General features: G+C 48.9%; 1 protein-coding gene across 1 annotated transcript in view; it reads left to right on the top strand.

Annotated features, from left to right (window-relative positions):
* Positions 1-27137, top strand: part of LOC119973221 (dynein heavy chain 3, axonemal-like) — a 714697-nt gene that overhangs the window by 612987 nt on the left and 74573 nt on the right. Inside the window, exons 60-64 of the mRNA XM_038810887.1 lie at positions 6346-6483; positions 12651-12911; positions 20569-20661; positions 21166-21264; positions 24230-24412. Of these exons, the coding sequence (XP_038666815.1) occupies positions 6346-6483; positions 12651-12911; positions 20569-20661; positions 21166-21264; positions 24230-24412 (774 nt within the window). The remainder of the gene's footprint in view (positions 1-6345; positions 6484-12650; positions 12912-20568; positions 20662-21165; positions 21265-24229; positions 24413-27137) is intronic.

Below are 27137 nucleotides of genomic sequence, written 5' to 3'. Positions count from 1 at the left end.
ACATTCAAAGAGCGCATGGGTGAACTGCAGCAACTATTTATTCCCATTGGGGGCAGCACAGCGGCACAGTGGATAGCACTGCTGCCTCACAAGCAGAGGTCCCAGGTTCGATCCCGGCTATGGGTCACTGTCTGTGTGGAGTTTGCACATTCTCCCCGTGTTTGCGTGCGTTTTGCCCCCACAACCCAAAGATGTGCAGGTTAGGTGGATTGGCCATGCTAAATTGCCTTTAGTGTCAAAAAAGGTTAGATGGGGTTATTGGGTTACGGGGATAGGGTGGAAGTGAGGGCTTAAGTGGGTCGGTGCAGACTTGATGGGCCGAATGACCTCCTGCACTGTATGTTCTATGTTCTAAAAGGGAAATTATGCTTGACAAATCTACTGGAATTCTTTGAGGGTGTAACTAGTAGAGTTGACGAGGGAGAGCCTGTGAATGTGGTTTATTTGGACTTCCAGAAGGTTTTTGGCAAAGTTCCACATAAGAGCTTAGTGTGTAACATTAAAGTGCATGGGATTGGGGTAGTGTATCGAGATGGATTGAAAACTGGTTGGAAGACAGGAAACAATGAGTAGGAATAATTGGGTCTTTTTCCAAATGGGAGGCAGTGACTAATGGTGTACCGCAGGAATTGGTGCTGGCACTCCAGATTTAGATGAGGAAACTAAATGGAATGACACAAAGCTGGGTGGGAGGGTGAACTCTGAGGAGGATGCAGACATCCTTCAATGTGATTTGGACAAGTTGAGCGAGTGGACAAATGAATGGCAGATGTAGTATAATGTAGATCAGTGTGAGGTTATCCACTTTGCTAGCAAAAGCAAGAAGGCAGATTATTATGTGAAAGAGTACAGATTGAGAGAGGGGAATGTGCAACGAGACCTGGGTGTTCTTGTACACCAGCCGCTGAAAGTAATCATACAGGTACAACAGGCGGTAAAGAAGGTAAATGATATGTTGGCCTTCATTGCAAGAGGATTCGAGTACAGGAGCAGGAATGTCTTGTTGCAATTATACAGGGGCTTTGGTGAGGCCAAACCTGAATACTGTGTGCAGTTTGGGTATCCTTATCTGAGGAAGGATGTTCTTGCTTTAGAGAAAGTGCAGCAAAGGTTTACCAGACTGGCTCCTGGGCTGGTGGCACTGACGTCTGAGGAGAGATTGAGTTGGTTAGGGTTATATTTGCTGGAGTCCAGAAGAATGAGGGGTGATCTCAGAGAAACCTATAACATTATAACAGGACTAGACAAGGGAGATGCAGAAAGGATGTTCCCGATAGTGGGGGGGTGTCCAGAACCAGGCGTCACAGTCTGAGGATACGGGTTAGACTGAGGGGAAATTTCTGTTAGCCTGTGGAATTCATTACCACAGAAAGCAGCTGAGACCACAACATTATGGGCAGGATTCTCCATCGGTGGGATCCAACGCTTCGCCGGCAGTGAATTTCGCCGGATTTTCCGACGGCGTGGGGGTGGCCACAATGGAAAACCCCATTGGCCGGCTGCCAGGATGGAGGATCCCACTTCCAGCGAGGGAACGCCGCACCAGAAAACACGTCTGGCGGGATGCAGAATCCCGCCCTGTACATTTTTTAGGAGTTAGATATAGCTCTTGGGGCTAAAGGGATCAAAAGATTTGAGGGGAAAGTGGGAACATGCTATTGAGTTGAATCATCATATTGAATGGCGCAGCCGGCTCAAAGGGCTGAATGGCCTCTTCCTGCTCCTATTTTCTATGTTTCTACAGAAAGTAGATTAATAGTTCATCCTGGATTACTCAATGTTCCAAAACTCTTGTCTTTTGTATTTAATCCTAACAGAGACAGACAAGACGGGGCTTGTCCAAAGATGTGCAGGTTTGGTGGGGTTATGGGGATAGGGTGGGGGGAGTGGGCCTAGGTCGGGTGCTCTTTCAGAGGATTGGTACAGTCTCGATGGACCAAATGGCCACCTTCTGCACTGTAGGGATTCTATGGTTCTATGACTTAGTTTGAAATTGCCATTTAAAAAAATATATTTTATTAAAATGTTTCCACAATTTTAAAACAAAACCTACAAAAACAAAGAATAACAATTGAACAGTAAGCCCCTGTTCTCTTACAACAGTAAAACTTAGTTACTAAATCCCCCCCCCCCCCTTCCTATAGCTAACAGTGACCAGCTCTATAAAGAACAATATAAACGGCCCCCAAATGCGGTAAAACCCACTGACCCTCTCATGGTAAACCTTTGCGGTGTAAAAACGGCCATCAAGTCACCCAGCCACGCCAAGGTGCTTGGCAGTGGAGTCAGCCTCCATCCCATGAGGAACATCCTTGCCACCAGTGAGGCAAAGGTCAGGATGTCTGTCCCCACCCCCGTCCAGAGTTCCGGCGCAACTAAAACCGCCACCAAAGGGCAAGGCTCCTACCCAATGTTAAGAATTGCTGACATTGTCTCAACAAAACACCTCCACAAGTCGGCCAGCATTGAGCATGACCAGAGCATGATGTACCAGGCCTCCCAGACACCGATCGCATCTATCATCCAATCCTTCAAAAAATCCGACTCATTTTCGTCTTCGTGAGGTGTATCCCGAACACCATTTTCAGCTGGATGAGACTCAGCCTCGCACAGGATGAGGTCCAGTTCACCGTCCTCAACATCTCACTCCAAATCTCCTCCTCCAAGATCGGTCCCAGCTGCTCCGTCCACTTTGCCTTCACACCCTCGACAGAGCCCGTCTCCTCCCCCATCATCCGCTGGTATATACCCGATGCGTTGGCCACCTCCGAACCAGAGCATCATAAGATCCTCTCGATCAAGGTAGCAGGCTGCTTCATCAGAAAGGCTGAAAAGTACTTTTTGACCCAGCTGTGGACCTGGAGATACCCGAACCAGTATTTTTCTTTCAGTTTCCCTGAGCTAGCAAACTGACCTTCCAAAAATAAATCTCTCATTTTCTCTAAAGTTTTATCCTTTCATTCCCTAAATTTCACATCCAGAACTGCAGGTCCGAATAACTGATTTGCACAGATAGGGATCAACCTAGAGACTGCCCTCAAGTTAAAATGATGGCGTTAGCTCCAAATTATTAACGTGGCTACGACTAGTGAGGTAGACAAATATTTCTTTGGTACCACCGATAACGGAGCTGATACCAATGCCGCTCGGTTTTCTCCCCTCACAGACTCTGCTTCCACCTGAACCCAAAGCTCACCTGAATCTCCTCCAGCAACTTCCAAGCATCAGCTGCCCAATAATAGTATTGAAAGTTTGGCAAGGCCAAGCCCTCTAATTGTCTCTTCCTCTGAAGCAACATCCTCCTGATCCTTGGGCTCTTACCCGTCCAAATAAACCCAGTCACCAAACAACCAATCTCTCTGAAAGAAGCCTTGGGCAAGAATGTCGGATTGTACTCAGCTCCTCCGGGATAATGGGAGACGGTCCCCTCTTTGCAAGCCTGCTTTGACCTTTGCCCCAGATTTGTATAATTCAACCTCCGGAGTTTTCCCCACTCCCTTGCTTTCAGGACACCCAAATACCGAAAGTACTTCTAGCTAGTCGGAACGGCACTCCCATGAACCCCTTTTTCTGCCTCACCAACCCAACCACAAATAATTCACTCTTTCTTGTATATCTTGTAGCCAGAAAAGCCCTAGAATGCTGCAAGGTCCCCATAATGTTATCTATTGACGCCTCCAGATTCCTCACATACAATAGTAATTTGTCGTCGCACAGCGAGACCCTGTGTTCCACCCCATCTCTAACTATTCGTCCCCAAATATTCGGGATCAGGACCTTGGCCAGTGGCTCTATTGCTCGTGCAAATAGCAACGGTGACAATGGACATTCCTGTCTGGCATCCCAGTAAAGACGAAAGGAGTCGGAGGTCACTTTGTTAGTGCAAACATTGGCAAATGGGTCCGACACAACAGCCGCAACCACGCTACAAAGCCTGGCCCAAATCCAGATTTTTCTAAAACCGCAAACAGATAATCCCACTCTACCTGATCGAACACCTTTTCTGCGTTGAGCGACTATGATCTCAGGACCCGGCCCTCCCCCGGAGCAAGCACCATATTCAACAGCCGTCTCATGTTCGCTGTCAACCTCCGCCCCTTAACGAAACCTGTTTGGTCTTCACCCACCACCTCTGGCAGACATGGTTCCAGTGTTAATGCCAACACCTTACATTTAATAGGGAGACTGGTCGATATGACCCACCGTCTAAGAGGTCCTTGTCTTTTTCCAAGAGCAGGGAAATCGAAGCCTGCCTCAGCGTCTGTGGCAAAGTTCCTTTCTCCAAGGGGTCCCTGAACATCCCTAACAATGGAGGAGCTAATAGGTACATGAATATTTTATAAAATTCCACCGGGAACCCGTCAGGTTCCCCTGATCCTCTTTCCCACCCATAATAAACAAAGGCCTGAAACTGAGGAAAGATACCCCCATCCCCCCATCGTCCCAGCAACTGCTAAACCCGTAAAGAAGGAAAATCTTTTGAAAAAACAGAACAGAGGAAACAACCCCATCCAACCCAACTCAACACCTTAACAACATGAGCAATAAAAACAGTAAAATATTAACACCGCAACCGACCAACTGCCCGCCCGCATCCCTCAAGCCACGATGTTTGATAAAGTCCTCCGCCTGCTCAGTAGCTTTGAAATAGAAATCTTTTGAGTCAAACTTGACCCTTAATTTTGCTGGGTACACACACTCCCCGATTAAAGAGGACTGTCTTCACCTTATTGAAGACCGCCCGTGGTTTCGCCAGACCCATGCCAATGTCCTCGTAAATCCTTGCCATGTTGCCATCCCAGCTAATGTTTCGGGCTGTCTTGGCCTATTCCAGGACCTGCTCCTTTTTCTAAAAACTATGAAACCGAATGAGCTTCGCTCGAGGTGGCTCATTCGGTCCCATTTTCTGCCTCAAGGCCCATTTGTGTCCTGTCGAGCTCCTGCGCAGCAAATACCTCATCACCGCTCATCAATTGGGAAAACGTCACAGGAATGTATTCGGTGGGCCTTGCGACCTCAACTCCCTCAGGTAGACCCATCAGCTTCGTGTTCAGGCGCCTGGACCTATTTTCTAAATCATAGAATTTACAGTGCAGAAGAAGGCCATTCGGCCCATCGGGTCTGCACCAGATTTTGAAAAGAGCACCCCACTTAAGCTCACACCTCCACCCTATCCTCGTAACCCTGTAGCCCCACCTAACCTTTTTCGACACTTAAGGGCAATGTATCATGGCCAATCCACCTAACCTGCACATCTTTGGACTGTGGGAGGAAACCGGAGCACCAAGAGGAAACCCACGCACACATGGGGAGAACGTGCAGACTCCACACAGACAATGACCCAGGCCGGGAATCAAACCTGTGAAGCAACTGTGCTAACCACTGCGCTACCATGCTGCCCACATCCAGCTTTTCTTTGAGGCCCTTGTTTCTGTCTCCAACAATCGTCATTTCAGCCTCTAAGGACGCAAGTCTGTCTTTGTGCTGGGATAAGGCTTCCTCCACATTTTTCAATTTCTCCCCTTGCATGCCTATTGCTTTAATTATTTTGCTCAGTTGCTCCCTTATTGAGCCCAAAGCTTCCTTCACCATAGTTTTAAATGAAGCCATCAATTCTTTTTTTTAAAAAACATTTTATTAAGGCATTTATAAATTTTTTAACAGCAATTTCAAGAGGAAACACAGCAAAGTAACCATGATGTGTAGATGCCGGTGTTGGACTGGGGTGAGCACAGTAAGAAGTCTTACAACATCAGGTTAAAGTCCAACAGTTGAAACAAACCTGTTGGACTTTAACCTGGTGTAAGACTTCTTACAGCAAAGTAAGTAACAGCCCCACCCTCCCCCCACCAACCAACAACCACACCCAGCCAACATGGCTTACGTACAGTTTCCCAGTCTCCACTTGATAATCCTACCTCAACCATCACCCCTGAAGCCTTCATTTCCTGATCGTGTTTCATGAAGCGTCGCCCATTTCGCCACCAGATTCTCTGGCTACCACCCTGCCATCATGTCAAGGGTGATGGGTATGACTGCTTCCTCCACCATCTTTGATGCCTCCTTGTTTGGGCGCGAATTCAGCAACTTCACCCTCCGCCCCTCTTCGATGTCAATTTCAACATCTCCTTCTTTATGGCCAATTTCACTACTGGGTAAGTCTGTTCTGTAAAAACAAATTCCTCCGATTTGGCTGATAGTGCGGGAGCCTGGGTGTGAGCCACCCGAGATGTGGCCGCTACTTCGTTCTGCTGCAATGGAAGTCCCAATTGCCATTTTAAAGAGATTGGTTTTATTTTTGAAGTGGTGCTGGGGTTTTTATTTGATATTTGTTTTCACCAACAGGTGTGGGAGAAGCTTCTCTTTGCCTTGTGTTTCTTTCACGCTCTCATCCAAGAACGTCGTATGTTTGGTTCACTTGGCTGGAACGTGCCCTATGAGTTCAATGAGTCTGACCTGAGGATCAGTGCAAAGCAAGTTCAGGTATGTCACGGTTACAAGCGAGGAACTGATTGAAAAAACCCTCCAGTGGTAATATATAACTAATTTGTTAAGTGATTATGAAATATGCCCCCCCCCCCCTTTGTAACAGTGTCAACTTTGCTCTGTTAGTGAACCTCTCCCCTCTGAGTTGGAAGGAAGACTTGCATTTATTTATTTCTAATAAATTTAGAGTACTAATTCTTTTTTTTTCAATTCAGGGTCAATTTAGCATGGCCAGTCCATCTACTCTGCACATCTTTGGGTTGTGCGAGTGAGATCCACAGGGAGAATGTGTAAACTCCACACGGACAGTTGGCCAGGATCGAACCCGGATCCTTGGTGCCGTGAGGCAACAGTGCTAAACACTGCGCCACCTTGCTGCCCAAAGACTTGTATTTATATAGAATCATTCACAACCACAGAGTTTCAAAGTGCTTTGCAGCTGATTAATTACACCCATCCCCAATTTTTTGTCGTTTTGCCTAATGTAGTTTCATTATTTAGTTTACTAATTACTAACACTTAATTGTTGTAAGTAATAATCTGTTATAACATAGTTGATGGACCAAGTGTAAGAGTTTTTATGCATCGTTGACATGGTTACCAGCTGGGCAAGGCCATTGTTTCTCCATTTTGTGTAGTTTTCGGCTTCATACGAACATAAGAACATAAGAACTAGGAGCAGGAGTAGGCCATCTGGCCCCTCGAGCCTGCTCCGCCATTCAATTAGATCATGGCTGATCTTTTGTGGACTCAGCTCCACTTTCCGGCCCGAACACCATAACCCTTAATCCCTTTATTCTTCAAAAAACTATCTATCTTTACCTTAAAAACATGTAATGAAGGAGCCTCAACTGCTTCACTGGGCAAGGAATTCCATAGATTCACAACCCTTTGGGTGAAGAAGTTCCTCCTAAACTCAGTCCTAAATCTACTTCCCCTTATTTTGAGGCTATGCCCCCTAGTTCTGCTGTCACCCGCCAGTGGAAACAACCTGCCCGCACCTATCCTATCTATTCCCTTCATAATTTTAAATGTTTCTATAAGATCCCCCCTCATCCTTCTAAATTCCAACGAGTACAGTCCCAGTCTACTCAACCTCTCCTCATAATCCAACCCCTTCAGCTCTGGGATTAACCTAGTGAATCTCCTCTGCACACCCTCCAGCGCCAGTACGTCCTTTCTCAAGTAAGGAGACCAAAACTGAACACAATACTCCAGGTGTGGCCGCACTAACACCTTATACAATTGCAACATAACCTCCCTAGTCTTAAACTCCATCCCTCTAGCAATGAAGGACAAAATTCCATTTGCCTTCTTAATCACCTGTTGCACTTGTAAACCAACCTTCTGTGACTCATGCACTAGCACACCCAAGTCTCTCTGAACAGCGGCATGCTTTAATATTTTATCGTTTAAATAATAATCCCGTTTGCTGTTATTCCTACCAAAATGGATAACCTCACATTTGTCAACATTGTATTCCATCTGCCAGACCCGAGCCCATTCACTTAACCTATCCAAATCCCTCTGCAGACTTCCAGTATCCTCTGCACTTTTCGCTTTACCACTCATCTTAGTGTCATCTGCAAACTTGGACACATTGCCCTTGGTCCCCAACTCCAAATCATCAATGTAAATTGTGAACAATTGTGGGCCCAACACGGATCCCTGAGGGACACCACTAGCTACTGATTGCCAACCAGAGAAACACCCATTTATCCCAACTCTTTGCTTTCTATTAATTAACCAATCCTCTATCCATGCTACTACTTTACCCTTAATGCCATGCATCTTTATCTTATGCAGCAACCTTTTGTGTGGCACCTTGTCAAAGGCTTTCTGGAAATCCAGATATACCACATCCATCGGCTCCCCGTTATCTACTGCACTGGTAATGTCCTCAAAAAATTCCACTAAATTAGTTAGGCATGACCTGCCTTTAACGAACCCATGCTGCGTCTGCCCAATGGGACAATTTCTATCCAGATGCCTCGCAATTTCTTCCTTGATGATAGATTCCAGCATCTTCCCTATTACCGAAGTTAAACTCACTGGCCTATAATTTCCTGCTTTCTGCCTACCTCCTTTTTTAAACAGTGGCGTCACGTTTGCTAATTTCCAATCCACCGGGACCACCCCAGAGTCTAGTGAATTTTGGTAAATTATCACTAGTGCATCTGCAATTTCCCTAGCCATCTCTTTTAGCACTCTGGGATGCATTCCATCAGGGCCAGGAGACTTGTCTACCTTTAGCCCCATTAGCTTGCCCATCACTTCAGTTTTGGTCTCTCCAAACTCCGCCTTGTAACATGCTGCTAGATGTCATTCCCCACACTTTATCCCCCCCCTCACTCTCCCGCATTTCTTGCCAGTCCTCACCCTAAGGCCATGCTAGGCTTCCAGCCTGCATTCCCCCTATCGATGGCCAAGAGCATTTGACTGGATCCACAGTGGCTCTACATGTTCCACAGCAGGCGCACTGCCGGAGGAGCTGTCGACTGCCCCTCAGGGTCTCAGTCAGGCATGTTGCACCTTTCTAACTTGGAGAGTTAGGTTTGACCAGGAGCCCGGCAGCTGAAGCTACCTGGATCTCTCGGATCTGGCTGAAGAACCAGTTAGCTCTCCAGCCCGATGGTGAGAGAAGATGTCACAGCCAGAGCTCCCAGGGGAGTAGTCCCTGGCTCTGCAGCTCGTAGTCAGGAAGCTTTCCACCAACGGAGGAGGAAATCAACATCTTAATCAGCAATTTGTGCAGAAGCAGCAATTGTCAATTTGTTACCAGTTCGAGAGCACTTGCATATTAAAAAATAATTAAATAAAAGTACTTGAGGCCAAAACGTTGTGTAATTTCAAGAAGGAATTAGATAAAGCTCTTGGGGCTAAAGGGATCAAGAGGGGAAGGCGGGATCTGGCTATTGAGCTTGATGATCAGCCATGATCATGATGAATGGCGGAACAGGCTCAAAGGGCCAAATGGCCTCCTCCTTCTAACCTCTCTGTTTCTAAGTTCTCTTTGGTTGTTTTTGCCACAACACTGGGAAAGTCGAACTTTCACCTACATTGTGCTGTGCTTATTTAATGCTTATATTACTTATTGGGGCTGAAAATCTTTGGCTATATGTGCATCTCCCGACATTGCACTTAAATAGGAAAACTTGCTTTGATATAAGGGGTGGGATTCTCCGACAGGTCGGAGAGTCGCCGGGGGCGGCGTAAATCCCGCCCGGCTGCCCCCCGATATTCTCCAGCCCCCCAGAAATTGCGTCGACATGAGTTGCGCCTTGGAGAATGTCGAGGACTGGTGCGGCACAACGGGCCCCGGGGCCGCCCCAATTCTCCGGGCCAGATGGGCCGAAGTCACGGGTGAAGCCGTCACAAATGGCGTGACGCCACTGCTAACCCATCCCCGGCCAGAGAATTTGCGACGTTCCGGGGGGTCCGACGCCGGAGTCATTTGCGGAGTCATCCCGCCGATTCACGGAGAATCCCGCCCACGGAGTCCCAATTTCGTAGTGCTCTAAAAAACGTAAATAACAATTTAAAACAGGATATTCCTGTAAAGGGTGGCACTATGGTTAGCACTGCTGCCTCACACCCCCAGGGACCCGGGTTCAATTCCGGTATTTGGTGTCTGTGGTGTTTGCACTTTCTCCCCATGTCTGTGTGGGTTTCCTCCAGGTGCTCTGGTTTCCTCCCACAGTCAAAAGATTAGCAGGTCAGGTGGATTAGCCATTAGCTAAATTGCCTTTAGCGTCCAAAGATGTGCAAGTTAGGTGGGGTTACACGGATAGGGCGGGGGAGTGGGCCGAGGTCGGAAGCTCTTTCAGAGGGTTGCCGCAGACCTGATGGGCCAAATGGCCTCCTTCTGCACAGTAGGAATTTTATGATTCTGTGCTTTGGAAGTATAATCGATTGTTGTAAAGTAGGAAATTCAGGAGCCAATGTTCACACAACAAACTTCCACAAACAGCAATATGATAAATGATCAGATAACCAGTTTTAGTAATGTTGGTTGGCGGTAAACATTAGCCACGGCACCAGAAAGAATACCTCTGCTTTTTAAAATGCTCATAAGATATAGTTCATAGGGGCTGGTTTAGCACAGTGGGCTAAACAGCTGAGCTGTAATGCAGAGCAAGACCAGCGGCGCAGGTTCAATTCCCGTATCGGCCTCCCTGAATGTGGCGACTAGGGGCTTTTCACAGTAACTTCATTTGAAGCCTACTTGTGACAATAAGCTATTGTTATTATTATAAGACAGAGGAGCAGAATTAGGCCATTCGACTCATCAGTCATGGGACCTTTTATATCCATCTGAGAAGGAAGGCCTGGAAAGCACCTCTGACAGTGTAACACTCCCTCTGTGCTGCACCTCCAACAGTGCAGCACTCCCTCTGTGCTGTACCTCTGACAGTGTAGCACTCCCTCTGTGCTGTACCTCTGACAGTGTAGCACTCCCTCTGTGCTGCACCTCCAACAGTGCAGCACTCCCTCTGTGCTGTACCTCTGACAGTGTAGCACTCCCTCTGTGCTGTACCTCTGACAGTGTAACACTCCCTCTGTGCTGCACCTCCAACAGTGCAGCACTCCCTCTGTGCTGTACCTCTGACAGTGTAGCACTCCCTCTGTGCTGTACCTCTGACAGTGTAGCACTCCCTCTGTGCAGCACCTCCAACAGTGCAGCACTCCAACTATGCTGCACCTCAGACAATGCAGCTCTCCCCCTGTGCTGTACCTCTGACAGTGTAGCACTCCCTCTGTGCTGCACCTCCAACAGTGCAGCACTCCAACTGTGATGCACCTCTGATAGTGCAGCTCTCCCTCTGTGCTACGCCTCTGACAGTGCAGCACTCCAGTTATGCTGCACCTCTGGCAGTGCAGCACTCTCTCCGTGAAGCACCTCTGATAGTGCAGCTCTCCCTCTGTGCTGCACCTCAGACAATGCAGCTCTCCCCCGTGCTGTGCCTATGACAATGCAGCTCTCCCCCGTGCTGTGCCTATGACAATGCAGCTCTCCCCCGTGCTGTGCCTATGACAATGCAGCTCTCCCCCGTGCTGTGCCTATGACAATGCAGCTCTCCCCCGTGCTGTGCCTCTGACAATGCAGATCTCCTTCGGTGCTGCATCTCTGACAGTGCAGCTCTCCCCTTGTGCTGGCCTCTGACAAGGCAGCACTCCTTCAGTACTGTACCTCTGACAGTGCAGCTCTGCCCCTGTGCTGTGCCTCTAACAATGTAGCTGTTCCCCTGTTGCACCTCTGACAGTGCAGCACTCCCTCTGTGCTGCGTCTCTGACAGTACAACTCTCCTCCTGTGCTGCACCTCTGACAGTGCAGCACTCCCTTCGCGCTGCGCCTCTGACAGTGCAGCTCTCCCTCTGTGCTGTACCTCTGACAGTGCAGCACTCCCTCCGTGCTGTATCTCTGACAGTGCAGCTCTCCCTCCGTGCTGTACCTCTGACAGTGCAGCTCTCCCTCTGTGCTGTACCTCTGACAGTGCAGCACTCCCTCCGTGCTGTATCTCTGACAGTGCAGCTCTCCCTCTGTGCTGGCCTTTGACAAGGCAGCACTCCCTCAGTACTGTACCTCTGACAGTGCAGCACTCCCTCCGTGCTGTACCTCTGACAGTGCAGCTCTCCCTCTGTGCTGGCCTTTGACAAGGCAGCACTCCCTCAGTACTGTACCTCTGACAGTGCAGCACTCCCTCCGTGCTGTACCTCTGACAGTGCAGCTCTCCCTCTGTGCTGGCCTTTGACAAGGCAGCACTCCCTCAGTACTGTACCTCTGACAGTGCAGCACTCCCTCCGTGCTGTACCTCTGACAGTGCAGCACTCCCTCAGTGCTGCATTGCAATGTCAGAAGAGATTATGTGCCCAAATCCCTAGATTGAGACTTGAACTCAAAACCTTCTGATGTGGCAGTGCTGCCACTCAGCCAAGCACAACAGCTCAGGTTATACTTGGCAGCCACTCCAGGAACACGTAATCTAGACTGACACTCCAGGATGTACTAATGGAATGCTGCTTTGCCTGGGAAGCACTTTGAGATTCCCTGAGAATGGCATCATAATACGGCATGTTTTTCTATGACAAGAGCCAGACAATTTAATTTCAGATAGTGATTGCAGAGTATTGGAAGTGACTTGTCTATTGTGATATTTCCACAGATATTCTTGAACGAGTACAGTCAGGTTCCTTTCGAAGCGTTGATCTACCTCACTGGCGAGTGTAACTATGGTGGCCGGGTGACAGATGACCACGACCAGCGACTTCTCCTCAGCCTCCTGGAGAACTTCTACTGTCAAAGTGTCATCAGTGATGACTGCTACAAATTCTCTCCCAGTGGCATCTACTGTTGCCCCAGAAAAAGCAGCTACGAAAGTTACTTGGAATGTATAAAGCGCTTACCGCTCAATGCAGACCCAGAGGTAGAGTGAGGAACTGTGAGATTGGAGGGTGTGGGGCAGAGGGCAAGTGGTTTTCAGCAGTCAGTATAAACCCACTCCCAGCATGGAAACTTTCATATCTTCAAATAGAATCATTGTTCACAATATTTTGAAGTCATCAGGGAGGGAGCTGGGAAAAGGGGGTCAGTGGTGTTGATGCTGGGAAACACAGAATGTGGTCAAGATGGAGATCTTATATTATTTAACATCAGGAGCTCGTCTTAAGAGTTTTTTCCCATTTGGCAGCTGGATAGGGTTGAGAGGCACGAGCTGTCAGGAAAGAAAATCCACAACCTAGAAAAAACAGCTGGAAGTGAGCACTGTAAGAAGTCTTACAACACCAGGTTAAAGTCCAACAGGTTTGTTTCAAACACTTGCTTTCGGAGCACTGCTCCTTCCTCAGGTGAATTCACCTGTGCTCACCCCAGTCCAAGGCCGGCATCTCCACATCATAGCTGGAAGTGAGGTAGAGATCTTGAGGGAGGTGATAAGAGAAATTACATGGGAGAGTTTTGGATTGTTACTCAGTAGAGAGATGATGGGTTGGCCTGGAGATCGCGATGTCTTCAGATCATATGAGGTGGCCAATCAGGGAGTGGAGGTGGAGGCTGATTGCAGTGGGTTAACTTTGGTGGTACAGGCACTTCCAGTGGCAGCCATGAAGGAGTAGGTCGCATGTTTGGTGGCTCCCGCTCGTGACGAACGTTTTGGACCTTTTCCCCCTGCCTTTTTTCAGAATTTTGTTGAGGTGTCGGCGGTGGATGAGACTGTGAGGAGGAATCCCACCCAGTATATGGAGACACGGTACAGAAGTGGACGTAAGAGAAGCAAGAACCGAATCGAGCAGACACGTGCAGATTCTGCAGCAAAGGAAAGCACGGCGGATCTATAGAGTACTGGTTTGGTGGCCCAGTGGATACCAGACCAGCTGCTGGAGTTTATTCGGGAGGGCTTTGCCAAGAAAAAAAAGGAATGCCTGGACCCAATCAAGGAGTCAATCACTCAGGTGGAGATGAGACTGGAAGCCCAAGATCGGGTGATCCAGAAGGTGGAGGAAACTGTGGCTGAACATGAGGAACACCTAACTGCGCTGGAGGCACAGGTGGGGCTGGGCAGCACGGTAGCATTGTGGATAGCGCAATTGCTTCACAGCTCCAGGGTCCCAGGTTCAATTCCGGCTTGGGTCACTGTCTGTGCGGAGTCTGAACATCCTCCCCGTGTGTGCATGGGTTTCCTCCGGGTGCTCCGGTTTCCTCCCACAGTCCAAAGATGTGCAGGTTAGGTAGATTGGCAATGATAAATTGCCTTTAGTGTCTGAAATTGCCCTTGGTGTTGGGTGGGGTTACTGGGTTATGGGGATAGGGAGGAGGTGTTGACCTTGGGTAGGGTGCGCTTTTCCAAGAGCCGGTGCAGACTCGATGGGCCAAATGGCCTCCTTCTGCACTGTAAATTCTATGATATGATGAAAGAGCAACAGAAAAGGCGGCAAGACAAGGTGCTGCCGGCAGAACTTGAGGATTGTTGGCCTCCTGAGGGATGTGAGGGAACGGACGCAAGGGCTTATGTGGCGAATATGCTTGAGAAGTTAATGGGCGAGGGGTCATTTTCTAGACCCCTGGAAGTGGACAGAGCGCACAGAACGCTTGTGAGGTTGCCGCGGGCGAATGAGCCACCGAGGGCGATGGTGGTACAAATGCACAGATTTCTGGATAAGGAGCAGATTGGGCCAAGCAGACACGGAGCTGTCAGTGGGCGAATAATATTCTGCGCATCTACCAAGACCTGGGTGCGGACCTGGCCAAGAGAAGAGCGGGTTTCAACCGAGTGAAATCGACCCTTTTCAAGGGGAAGGTGAATTTTGGTCTACTTTATCCAGCTCGTTTATGGGTCACCTATGAAGAGCGGCAATTTTACTTTGAGTCGCAGGATGAAGCAATGGACTTTGTGAAAAGCAACGGTCTAGATAGCGACTGAGGTGACTGATCTTTGCTGTAGGGATTCTGCTGAAATTGTTCTTACTTTTGCACTACATGAGAAATGCCTTTTGTAAATGGGCTGTTGCTAAGTTTTGTGAGTTAACGTTATACTGGTGGGGGAAGGGTGGGTGAATTTTTGATGTTTTTTCTTTGGATGTGTTTGGGTAGAAACGTGCCTTTCGAATTTGTATATCTGAGAGGGGAGGGAACAACAGGGGCCTCACGGTAGCATGGTGGTTAGCATCAATGCTTCACAGCTCCAGGGTCCCAGGTTCGATTCCCGGCTGGGTCACTGTCTGTGTGGAGTCTGCACATCCTCCCTGTGTGTGCGTGGGTTTCCTCCGGGTGCTCCGGTTTCCTCCCACAGTCCAAAGATGTGCGGGTTAGGTGGATTGGCCATGCTAAATTGCCCGTAGTGTAAGGTTAATGGGGGGATTGTTGGGATACGGGTTACGTGGGTTTAAAGTAGGGTGATCATTGTTCGGCACAACATCGAGGGCCGAAGGGCCTGTTCTGTGCTGTACTGTTCTATGTTCTATGTAATAGGAGGTAAGATGCCTGGCGCCATGGGGGGGGGGGCAGTCACCAAGCCAACTGGGCAGGTTCGCTCATGGAAGCGCAGTGGCAGATGTTTTCTTTGTTGAAGGGGGTTGCATTTATTGGGCTGTTAACGAGGGAGGCATTGCTCTTCTGACAGGGGCGGGGCGGTTGCTTGGAGATAAATGGGAGGTCGGGAACGGAGGCTATCTGTGGGTGGGCCGGAGGGAGCGCGGGGCATGGGTTGGAGGCTGGCCTAGGAAGGGGGATGATTGATTGGCGGGGGAGGGGATGGGAGAGGAGCCTCCTGACCAGGCTGATCACGTGGAACATCAGAGGGCTGAATGGGCAGGTTAAGAGGGCTCACGTGTTTGCACATTTGAGGGGATTGAAGGCGGACGTGGTAATGCTACAGGAGACACAGCTGAGGATAATTGATCAGACCAGACTGAGGAAGGGATGGGTTGGGCAGGTATTTCACTCGGGGCTGGACTCTAAGACGAGAGGGGTCGTGATCCTGATTAATAAGCGAGTGTCCTTTGAGGTGGGGAGAATAGTTGCAGATATGGGGGGTAGATATATCATGGTTAGCGGGAAGCTGGAAGGGTTGCCGGCAGTGCTTGTGAATGTTTACCCACCAAACTGAGATGATGTGGAGTTTGTAGATGGATGTTAGGGAAGATCCCGGATCTGGATTCACACAAGTTAATCATGGTGGGGGACTTTGAATTTGTATGTCTGAGCGGGGAGAGGGGAGGGAACAATAGGAGGTAGGATGCCTGGTGCCTGGGGGGGGGGGGGGGGGGGGGGGGGGGGGGGCAGTCACCAAGCCAACTGGGCAGGTTCGCTCATGGAAGCGCAGTGGCAGATGTTTTCTTTGTTGAAGGGGGTTGCATTTATTGGGTTGTTAACGGGGGAGGTCATTGACCCAAGGCTGGATCGGTCGAGTTCAAGGACAGGCAGGGTGCCGGCAATGGCGAAGGAACTAAAGGGGTTCATGGAGCAGATGGGTGGAGCCGACCCATGGAAGTTTGGACGGCCAAGAGAGAAGGAATTCTCCTTCTTCTCACATGTACATAAAGTATACTCCCGGATCGACTTTACTGGCGGGGGTGGTTGACACCGAGTATTCGACGATTGCTGTGTCGGACCATGCCTCACATTGGGTGGATTTACAGGTGAGCAAGGAGGGTGGTCAGCGCCCGCAATGGAGATTGGATGTGGGACTGTTGGCCGACGAGGGGGTGTGCGGGCGGGTGAGGGAATCCATCCAGAACGACCTGGAGATTAACGATACGGGAGAGGTCTTAGCAGCAATGGTGTGGGACGCACTGAAGGCAGTGATCAAAGGGCAGCTGATTTAGATTCAGGCACATAGGGAGAAGGAAGAGAGGGCAGAGGCGGATAGGTTGGTCGGGGAAATACTTTAGATAGACAGGAGATATGCGGAGGCTCCGGAGGTAGGATTACTGAAGGAACGACGGAGGCTACAGGTGGAATTTGGCTTTTTTATCTACGGGGAAGGCGGTGGAGCAGTTGAGGAAGGCAAGGGGGCGATATGAGTATGGAGAGAAGGCTAGTAGAATGCTGGCACACCAGCTCAGGAAAAGGGAGGCAGCTAGGGAGATAGGAAGAGTGAAGGACAGAGGAGGAAATACAATCTTGGACCCAGCAGGGGATAACGGTGTGTTTAAGGAGTTCTACAGCAGACTATTGGAGTCACAACCACCAGTGGGAGTGGAAGGAATGAAGCAATTTCTGGGAGGGCTGGAGTTCCCGAAGGTGGACGAAGGGCTGGGAGCCCTGATAGGGATTGAAGTAATAGCAGGTGGATTGGAGGCCATGCAGTCAGAGAAGGACCCGGGACCAGATGGCTACCCAATGGAGTTTTATAAAAAGTTCTCCAAGATGCTGGGCCCACTGTTGGTGAGGACGTTTAACAAGGCAAAGGAGCGCGGTATTCTTCCCCCAACAATGTCACAGGCCTCAATCTAGCTGATCCTGAAGCGGGTCTTACAGGCCGATCTCCCTGTTGAATGTTGATGCCAAACTGTTAGCGAAAATCTTTAGTATTTAGAACAGTACAGCACAGAACAGGCCCTTCGGCTCTCGATGTTGTGCCGAGCAATGATCACCCTACTCAAACTCACGTATCCACCCTATACCCGTAACCCAACAACTCCCCCTTAACCTTACTTTTTAGGACACTACGGGCAATTTAGCATGGCCAATCCACCTAACCCGCACATCTTTGGACTGTGGGAGGAAACCGGAGCACCCGGAGGAAACCCACGCACACACGGGGAGGACGTGCAGACTCCGCACAGACAGTGACCCAGCCGGGAACCGAACCTGGGACCCTGGAGCTGTGAAGCATTGATGCTAACCACTATGCTACCGTGCTGCCCATAAGGATCTTGTCCTCAAGGATCGAAGACTGTCCCCCAGGGGTGATAGGGGAAGGCCAGACGGGGTTTGTTAAGGGTAAGCAACTAACGGCCAACGTTAGAATGTAATCATGATGCCCTCAGAAGGAAAGGAGGGTGGAGGTAGTGGTTTCAATGGACGCGGAGAAGGCCTTTGACTGGGTGGAATGGAACTATCTGTGGGAGGTGTTGGGGCGGTTCGGGTTTGGTCGGGGTTTTATCGACTGGGTCAGGCTGCTGTACCAGGCACCAGAGGCGAATGTTCAAACGAACCGGCTGACGTCGGGCTATTTTAGACTCCACCGGGAGACCTAGGCTGGGGTGCCCCACTCTCTGTGGCTGTACGCTCTGGCCATTGATCCACTGGCTATGGCGCTAAGAGCTTCCAGGGGCTGGTCCGGATGGGGTGGAACACAGGGTGTCGTTATACGCCGACGATCTGCTCCTGAATGTTTCCAACCCATTAGAGAGGATGGGAGAGGCCATGAGGATTTTAGGGGAATTTGGCCGTTTTTCAGGGTACAAATTGAAGATGGGGAAAAGCGAGATATTTGCGATCCAGAAGAGGAGACTGAGAGAGCTGTCGTTCAGATTGGTGGGAGGTAGTTTCAGTTATTTAGGGATCCAGGTGGCACGAGACTCCCCCAGTCTCATAAACTAAACTTGACCCAGTTAGTGGAACAAATGAAAGAGGACTTCCGAGGGTGGGATATGCTCCCGTTATCACTGGCGGGGAGGCGACAGACAGTGAAAATGACGGTCCTCCCGCGATTCCTGTTTGTTTTTCAGTGCCTCCCCATCTTTATCCCAAACGCCTTTTTCAAGCGGGTAAATAAGGTGATCTGTTTTGTGTGGGCGGGTAAAACCCCACGAGTGAAGGTGATGCTGGAGCGTGGCCGGAGGGAGGTGGGCTGGCGCTGCCGAACTTTAACAACTATTACTGGGTGGCAAATATAGCCATGATTAGGAAGTGAGTAGTTGGGGAAGGGTCACTGTGGGACCGAGTAGAGGCAGCATTTTGTAATGACACGAGTTTAGGGGCATTGATCACGGCAGCCCTGCCGTTCTTCCGGCCCGGTACTCCACAAGCCCGGTGGTAGTGGCGGCCCTGAGAGTCTGGGGCAGTGGAGGAAACTTGAGAGCGGAGGCAGCATCGGTTTGGGCTCCAATCTGCAGCAACCATCGGTTTGCCCCAGGGAGACTAGATGGAGGGTTTCGGAGATGGCAGAGAGCAGGAATCGGGAGGATGGGAGATTTGTTTATAGATGGGAGCTTCCCCGGTTTGAGGGAGTTAGAGGAGAAGTTTGAGTTGATGGGAGGGAATGGGTTTAGATATCTCCAAAGGCAGGTTCCAACCTTCCCGCTCCTACCGCCACTTGAGATACAAGATAGGGTCATTTCTAAAGTATGGGTGGGAGAGGGGAAGGACTCAGATATCTATAAAGAACTGATGGAGTCAGAGGAAATACAGACAGAGGAGCTAAAGCACAAATGGGAGGAGGTGTTAAGGGGAGAGATAGAGGCAGGTCTCCGGTGGGATGCATTAAGTAGGGTCAACACATCCACATCATGCGCCAGGCACAGCCTCATACAATGTAAGATCGTTCACCAGGCACACACGACAGTTGCCCGGATGAACAAGTTTTGTAGGATAGAAGACGGGTGTGCAAGGTGCGCGGGAGGGCCAGCGAACCACGTCCACATGTTTTGGGCTTGTTCGAAGCTTCGGGCAATCTGGCAGGGGTTTGCAGACGTCCTGTCCACGGTGTTTAAAAACAAGGGTGGCACCGAGTCCAGAGGTGGCGATTTTCGGAGTGTCGGAGTCCAGGGGGCGAGAGAGGCCGCCATCTTGGCCTTTGCCTCCCTGGCAACCCGGAGACAGATACTGTTAACATGGAGGGACTCGAAGCCCCCGTAATCAGAGACCTGGGTCAATGACATGGCTGGCTTTCTCAGTCTTGAGAAAATCAAGTTCGCCCTAAGAGGGTCAATGCTAGAGTTCGTCTGGAGGTGGCAGCCGTTTGTCGACTTCTTTAGAGACAATTAACTGTCAGGGGAGGGGGGGGGGAGGTTAGTCTAGATTGCTGTTCTAGGAAGATGGGATCTGTGAGGGAGGTAGAGGGTCTTTGCACTGTGTATATAGTTGTTTGTATATGGTTCACTGTTACTGTTATAAAATCACAAATGCCTTAATAAAATATTTTGCACAAAAAAAACTTTGGTGGTACAGGAGGGAAACATTCCTGCTCCTCCTGGCCTACAAGCAGTGCTGGAAAGGCACTGTACTTCTCTTCAGCCCTTGGGTTTTCTGAGCTCTGGGAAACCTGACCTCAGCTAATCAATGTGAAACTGAGAGTTGTGGCCTGAATAACAAAGTTAAATTATTAACCCACCTCTTGAGAGTGGGTTGAACATCCTACTTGCAACTTGTTTTAATTAGACCTTAGCCTCCTCTGCTCTCAGAAGGACAACCTCAGCTTCTCCAGTCTCTCCACACACCTGAGTCCCCTTGTCTCTGGTATGGTTTAAGTAAATCTCCTCTCCACCCTCTATGAGGTCTTGATATTTAAAGTGGAGCCCAGAATAGCATCAAACAGTGAATCACGTGGCTGAGTTCAGATTTGTACAACTGTGACCATAATCATGATTAAAGGTATAATTTGATGCATGTTCAGCCAGTTTTTCTCACTTCTTGTTTAGGTATTTGGGCTGCATGAAAATGCAAATATCTCAAAGGAACAAAAGGAAACTCAAAAACTTTTTGACGGGATCCTGAGCACCCTTCCTCGAGAGGTGAGTGCTTCCTACCACTGCTCCTGCCTTATTATTTGAATCCTGTTCAACGTGGGTCATTGTGCTGCAGCTTTTTGTTTATTTTGATTGAGGGTCTCGGTGCAGGACTGTCAGCTTGTGGCAGACAAGATACATTTTTAGGATGTCTTGATGAAATTGGGATAGAAATGCACAGCTTTATTCTTGAATAGAAATCTATATAAAATAACAAGGAGATGATGTTTCTGAAACAGTGTGAATCCGTCTCAGCCCATCGGGTACTGTAAAACCTCAAGCAACAAGCTTTTGCCTGAATCGTTAACAGAAGTGCTTCATTGGATACTCAGAACATAACCATGCGGGAATACACAACTAGAAATAGTCAGTTTACAGTGGTTAAACATTGCAACAATTCACAAGAATAATAATAGAGGTTGTTTGAATGTTAGACAACAGGAATAATTTTAACAATGTGCTGGGCTCCAGCAATCATTTCTGAATGCCAAACTGTTTCTTCCACTCTAGGTAAATGGAGGAGTTAGATCATCATCTGAAATTGTGCAGGAACTGGCAGCAGACATTCTGTCCAAAATCCCACCTGACTTTCTGAGCGAGGATGTTATGGTGAGAAATAGCCCATATTAATGAAGCTGGAATATTATGCTTTGTGATGTTGCTGTATGAAATTAACCTTGTCTGAGCTGTGTTGTGCTGAATGACTGTTGGTCATGTTTCAGAGTGAGTTGAGAAAAGGTAAAGCTGGATTTTTTTTCCAGAAGGGAAGAATGGAAGCTTGTATTTGTACTGAACTCTAGTGTTACAATAAAACAGTTGTGAATCATCAGAGTATTTGTCCCCTACCTAATTCGATAAATGGATATTCACCAATGAAACAGAAAAAGCATCATAAAATAAGCAGTTCAGTTTCAGCTGCTCTTTTGCTCACCAATTCTGGTCAATTATCTCCAACTCTCTTGTTTTCTGATTGTTTTACAAGTTTCATGTGCCTCCAGTATTCCTTCAAATGATAGGGTTAGGACAAGACTGGTCTGTCCCTCAAGCCTATTCCACCATTCCATTAGATTGTGCCTCATCTGTATCTGATCTCTGTCTCGCCATCTCGGTTCCATATCCCTTAATCCCCTTACCCAACAAATTTCTCTCAATCTCATTCTTGAGACTTTAAGGGCGTTATTCTCCGTTGCCTGACGCCGATATCGTAATTGACGATCGAGCAGAGAATCCCTTCCGACGCCCAAATCAGGGGCAGCATCACTTTGATGCCAGTTTGCGATTTTCAGCAGCACGGTGGTGCAGTGAGTTAGCACTGCTGCCTCACAGCTCCGAGGTCCCAGGTTCGATCCTGGCTCTGGGTCACTGTCCGTGTGGAGTTTGCACATTCTCCCCGTGTTTGTGTGGGTTGCGCCCCCACAACCCAAAAATGTGCAGGGTAGAGGGGTTGGCCATGCTAAATTGCCCCTTAATGGGAAAAAATGAATTGGGTACTCTAAATTTTAAAATGTTGTTTTTAAAGTTTTTGATTTTCCACTCCCTCCGAAATAACGTCATCGCGCGGCGCAAGCCGTTGGAACCTGATGGGCCAAGTTCCCGACCGCGCAGTTGATGTGTGGTCTGAGCGGTCAGGAACCTGGCATGGTGGCCACAGACTGTGTCCATCACTGCCACAGTCAGCCAGGAGCAATGCTGCTGGCCGGGGTGGCTTCCACGAGGGCTGGTGGGGGGGTGTCCTGTTGGCCCGTATTTGGCAGGTCGGATCCATGCATGGCCGGCACCATGTGTAAGGCGCAGACTGATGCATGGCCACAGACGCGGCCATTCTACGGCCGTTTTTGGGGCGGGAGCTGGGTGTTTGCCCCGGCGCGGCTGCTAGCACCTCATCGGTCCCGGAATCTGTGAGATTTCAGCGCCGATTTTGGCGTCGTAAAACGCCAAAGTTCCAACGCTGGCGCTGACAGTTAGCCGCAGAAACAGAGAATCCAGCCCTAACACGTTTTTGGGGAGAATGCTGTGGATTTCCATTTTCCTTCTGAGTGGAGAATCATAGAATCATAAAACTTTCAGTGCAGAAGGAAGCCATTCAGCCCATTGAGTCTACACTGACTCTAATCTTTTGGACACTAAGGGACAATTTAGCACGGCCAATCCACTTAACTTACTCATCGGGGCAGCACGGTGACACAATGGTTAGCATTCTGCCTCACACTGCCGAGGTCCCGGGTTCGATCCTGGCTCTGAGTCTCAGTCTGTGTGGAGTTTGCACATTCTCCCCGTGTTTACACGGGTTTTGCCATAGATATGCAGTGTAGGTGGATTGGCCATGCTAAATTGCCCTTAATTGGAAAAAATGAATCGGGTACTCTAAATAAAGAGAAAACTTGCGCATTTTTGGACTGTGGAAGGAAACCGGAGCACCCGGAGAAAACTCACGCAGACAGGGGAGAAAGTGTAAATTCGACACAGGCAGTCTCCCCAAGCTGGAATTGAACCTGGGTCCCTGGAGCTGTGAGGCAGCAGTGCTAGCCACTGTGTCACCCATGGTGTCAACCCTGAAAGACCTGGCTTGAATTTGACCTTTTTCTGGATTTCCCCCAGCAGAGGAAATACTTGAAAACTTCTTGCTGACTGTCACTCTGACCACCAACATTCTGACCTTGACTGGCCATTACTCTGACCTTTGCTACCTTCCGATGCTTTGTGAAGTTTGTGGGGTGGCACAGTGGTAGGGTGCTCTTTCCAGGGGCTGGAGTAGACTTGATGGGCTGAATAGCCTCCTTCTGCACTGTTAATTCCATGATAAGTTCTCATATTTTGAGGATCTGGAGGGGACAGTGAGCTCTGCCTGAGTTCTTGTTCGGGCCGAGGGAGCAGGTATCTTCCCTGCTGATGGTGTCTGAGTTTAGCTAAATCACAGCCAAGATCTTTTGGCCCACAGCCCTCTCCTTAAACACCCCCCTCACGCCAACCCTCCCCCTCACGCCAACCCTCCCCCTCACGCCAACCCTCCCCCTCACGCCAACCCTCCCCCTTCCGCCAACCCTCCCCCTCATGCCAACCCTCCCTCTCACGCCAACCCTCCCTCTGCCCCTCACGCCAACCCTCCCCCTCCCCTCATGCTGACCCTCCCCCTCCCCTCATGCCAACCCTCACGCCAACCCTCCCCCTCACGCCAACCCTCCCCCTCATGCCAACCCTCCCCTCATGCCAACCCTCCCCCCACCTCACACCAACCCTCCCCCTCATGCCAACCCTCACGCCAACCCTCCCCTTCACGCCTACCCTCACCCTCACTCACCCACACCAGACAGTCACCTGACAGGACAATCACTTTGTGCTCATCTTGTTGTTTCACTAAAATTAGTGCAGGTTAGACTGTCAGCCAATGAGTGAAGACAGGGCTCACACTTGTAGAGAGTGAAAATTACCCAATGGAATGGCCTCCTCAGTGTGGGGGGCGCGATGGTGGAGAGTTATTACTCCCCGATATACTCTCACTTCCCATTTTCCTTCCCAATTTTTCTTACTGCTCTCTCACTGTGTCAAATAATTAATTTTTCTGTTTAATTTTCAGAATAAGTACCCAACGAAGTACAGTGAGTCAATGAACACCGTGCTGGTACAGGAACTGCTTCACTTTAACCATCTGATATCCATCATCAGAACCAGTCTGAGAGACATTAATAAAGCTATTCGAGGTCTGATTCTCATGTCAAGTCAGCTGGAAGATATGTGCAACAGTATGATTGTAGGCAAAGTAAGTATTTTGAGAATCCTAATCTATTGGAGTAATTTTGATCTTGGAGAATGGATGATAATGGACTAGTCTGTCTGTACCGGCCCTACGTAGGCCCACTCAACCACCCAATCCCCATAACCCCACCTAACCTGCACACATTTGGATAATAAGGGGCAATTTGGCATGGCCAATCCACCTCAATATCTTTGTGGGAGGAAACCGGAGCACCTGGAGAAAACCCATACGGACATGGGGAGATTCAAACCTGGGTCCCTGGCGCTGTGAGGCAACAGTGCTAGCCACTGTGCCGATCACATCCCATGAATGAGTTTTTAAAAATTAATGGAAATGACTGCGGGGAGCAATGTCCCGTGGGTGCTGTTCCAACGTGTAGCATTCGTAAGAAAATAGATGAATTATCAGTTCAAATAAAAATAAATATTTATAAACGAATAAACCCATTACAGAGACATGTCTGCAAGATGACAAAGGCTGGGATCTAAATATTCAAGTGTGCATGACATTTCGGAAAGACAGGAGGGGAGGAAAAGGTGGAGGATGATGTTTGTACAATCAAGAGTGTGATAACCTTAGTTATTAAGATCAACATGTGGAATTAGTTTGGGTAGAGATAATAAATGGCACAGGTAATAAGTCACTTGTGGAAGTAGTATATAATAACAGTAACCACTCTAGGATGGGGTATACAGGAGTAAATAATGATGTCTTATGAGAAAGAAATGGCTATAATCATGGTGATTTTAATCTACATATCGATTGAGACATCAGAATAGCAAAGATTGTCTGGAAGGTGAGTTCATAGATTGTTTTCAGGACATTTTCTTCGAGCATTAGGTTCTAGAGTCAACCACAGAGCAGGCTACTCCAGACATGGTAATGTGCGAAGAGACCGGATTAATGCCTTGCCTTGGGTTTTTCGAGTTTCCTGAGAACATCAAGATGAGAACATTGCATTGGATTGGATTGGATTTGTTTATTGTCACGGGTACCGAGGTACAGTGAAAAGTATTTTTCTGCAAGCAGCTCAACAGATCATTCAGTACATGGAAGAAAAGGGAATTAAACAAAATTCAAGAAAATACATGAAAATACATAATAGGGCAATACAAGATATACAATGTAACTACATAAGCATTGGCATTGGTTGAAGCATACAGGGTGTAGTGTTAATGAGGTCAGTCAATAAGAGGGTCATTTAGGAGTCTGGTGACAGTGGGGAAGAAGCTGTTTTTGAGTATGTTCGTGCGTGTTCTCAGACTTCTGAATCTCCTGCCTGATGGAAGAAGTTGGAAATGTGAGTAAGCCGGGTGGGAGGGATCCTTGATTATGCTGCCCGCTTTCCCCCGGCAGCGGGAGGTGTAGATGGAGTCCATGGATGGGAGGCAGGTTTGGACTGGGAGGTATTCACGACTCTCTGAAGTTCCTTGCGGTCCTGGGCCGAGCAGTTGCCATACCAGGCTGTGATGCAGCCCGATAGGATGCTTTCTATAGTGCATCTATAAAAGTTGGTACGGGTTAATGTGGACATGCCGAATTTCCTTAGTTTCCTGAGGAAGTATAGGCGCTGTTGTGCTTTCTTGGTGATAGCGTCGACGTGAGTGGACCAGGATAGATTTTTGGTGATGTGCACCCCTAGGAATTTGAAACTACTAACCATCTCCACCTCGGCTCCGTTGATGCTGACAGGGGTGTGTACAGTACTTTGCTTCCTGAAGTCGATGACCAGCTCTTTAGTTTTGCTGGCATTGAGGGAAAGATTGTTCTCGTTACACCACTCCGCTAGGTTCTCTATCTCCATCCTGTATTCGGACTCGTCGTTATTCGAGATCCGGCCCACTATGGTCGTATCGTCAGCAAACTTGTAGATGGAGTTGGAACCATCAATGGAGCAATAATGAGGCAGAATCAAAGCCATGAAATACCACAATAAATACTCAGCTGCTTTCTTAGTTCTCGTGAGGTGCTTTTATTGAGTTTACTTTCCATGCATTGGAAGTTTACTAAATTACATCATGATGGGTGGTGCCTTGGCTGCCTTAGATTGGACTGTGGATGAGGAAAGGAATCCCTGGTAGCAGTGAGCATAATATGATTGAATTTCACATCCAGTTTAAAAGACAGATGAGTGGGTCTAATACTCGTGTTTTAAACTTAAATAAGGCTAGTTATATAGAACAGTACAGCACAGAACAGGCCCTTCGGCCCTCGATGTTGTGCCGAGCAATGATCACCCTACTCAAACCCACATATCCACCCTATACCCGTAACCCAACAACCCCCCCCCCCCCAACCTTACTTTTTAGGACACTACGGGCAATTTATCATGGCCAATCCACCTAACCTGCACATCTTTGGACTGTGGGAGGAAACCGGAGCACCCGGAGGAAACCCACGCACACACGGGGAGGACGTGCAGACTCCACACAGACAGTGACCCAGCCGGGAACCGAACCTGGGACCCTGGAGCTGTGAAGCATTTATACTAACCACCATGCTACCGTGCTGCCCTAAGTGAACTGGGAAATCGTGGGCGGGATTCTCTGATCCAGCGGCTAAGTGTTGATGCCTTCGTAAAAACCAGAGCGTTTTGCGACGGCGTGAACGGGTCGCTGTGAGTACCGATTCTGGCCCGCAAAAGGGGCAAGGATGGACGCCGCGAGAAGCGGGGGTTAGCGGCCCCAGACCGGCATCGGATAGGCGCAGTGCATCAATGACGCTGGCC

Source organism: Scyliorhinus canicula, chromosome 11 (assembly GCF_902713615.1).
Source record: "Scyliorhinus canicula chromosome 11, sScyCan1.1, whole genome shotgun sequence".
NCBI classification, from domain to species: domain Eukaryota; kingdom Metazoa; phylum Chordata; class Chondrichthyes; order Carcharhiniformes; family Scyliorhinidae; genus Scyliorhinus; species Scyliorhinus canicula.
This window is presented reverse-complemented; position numbering and strand designations above follow the sequence as displayed.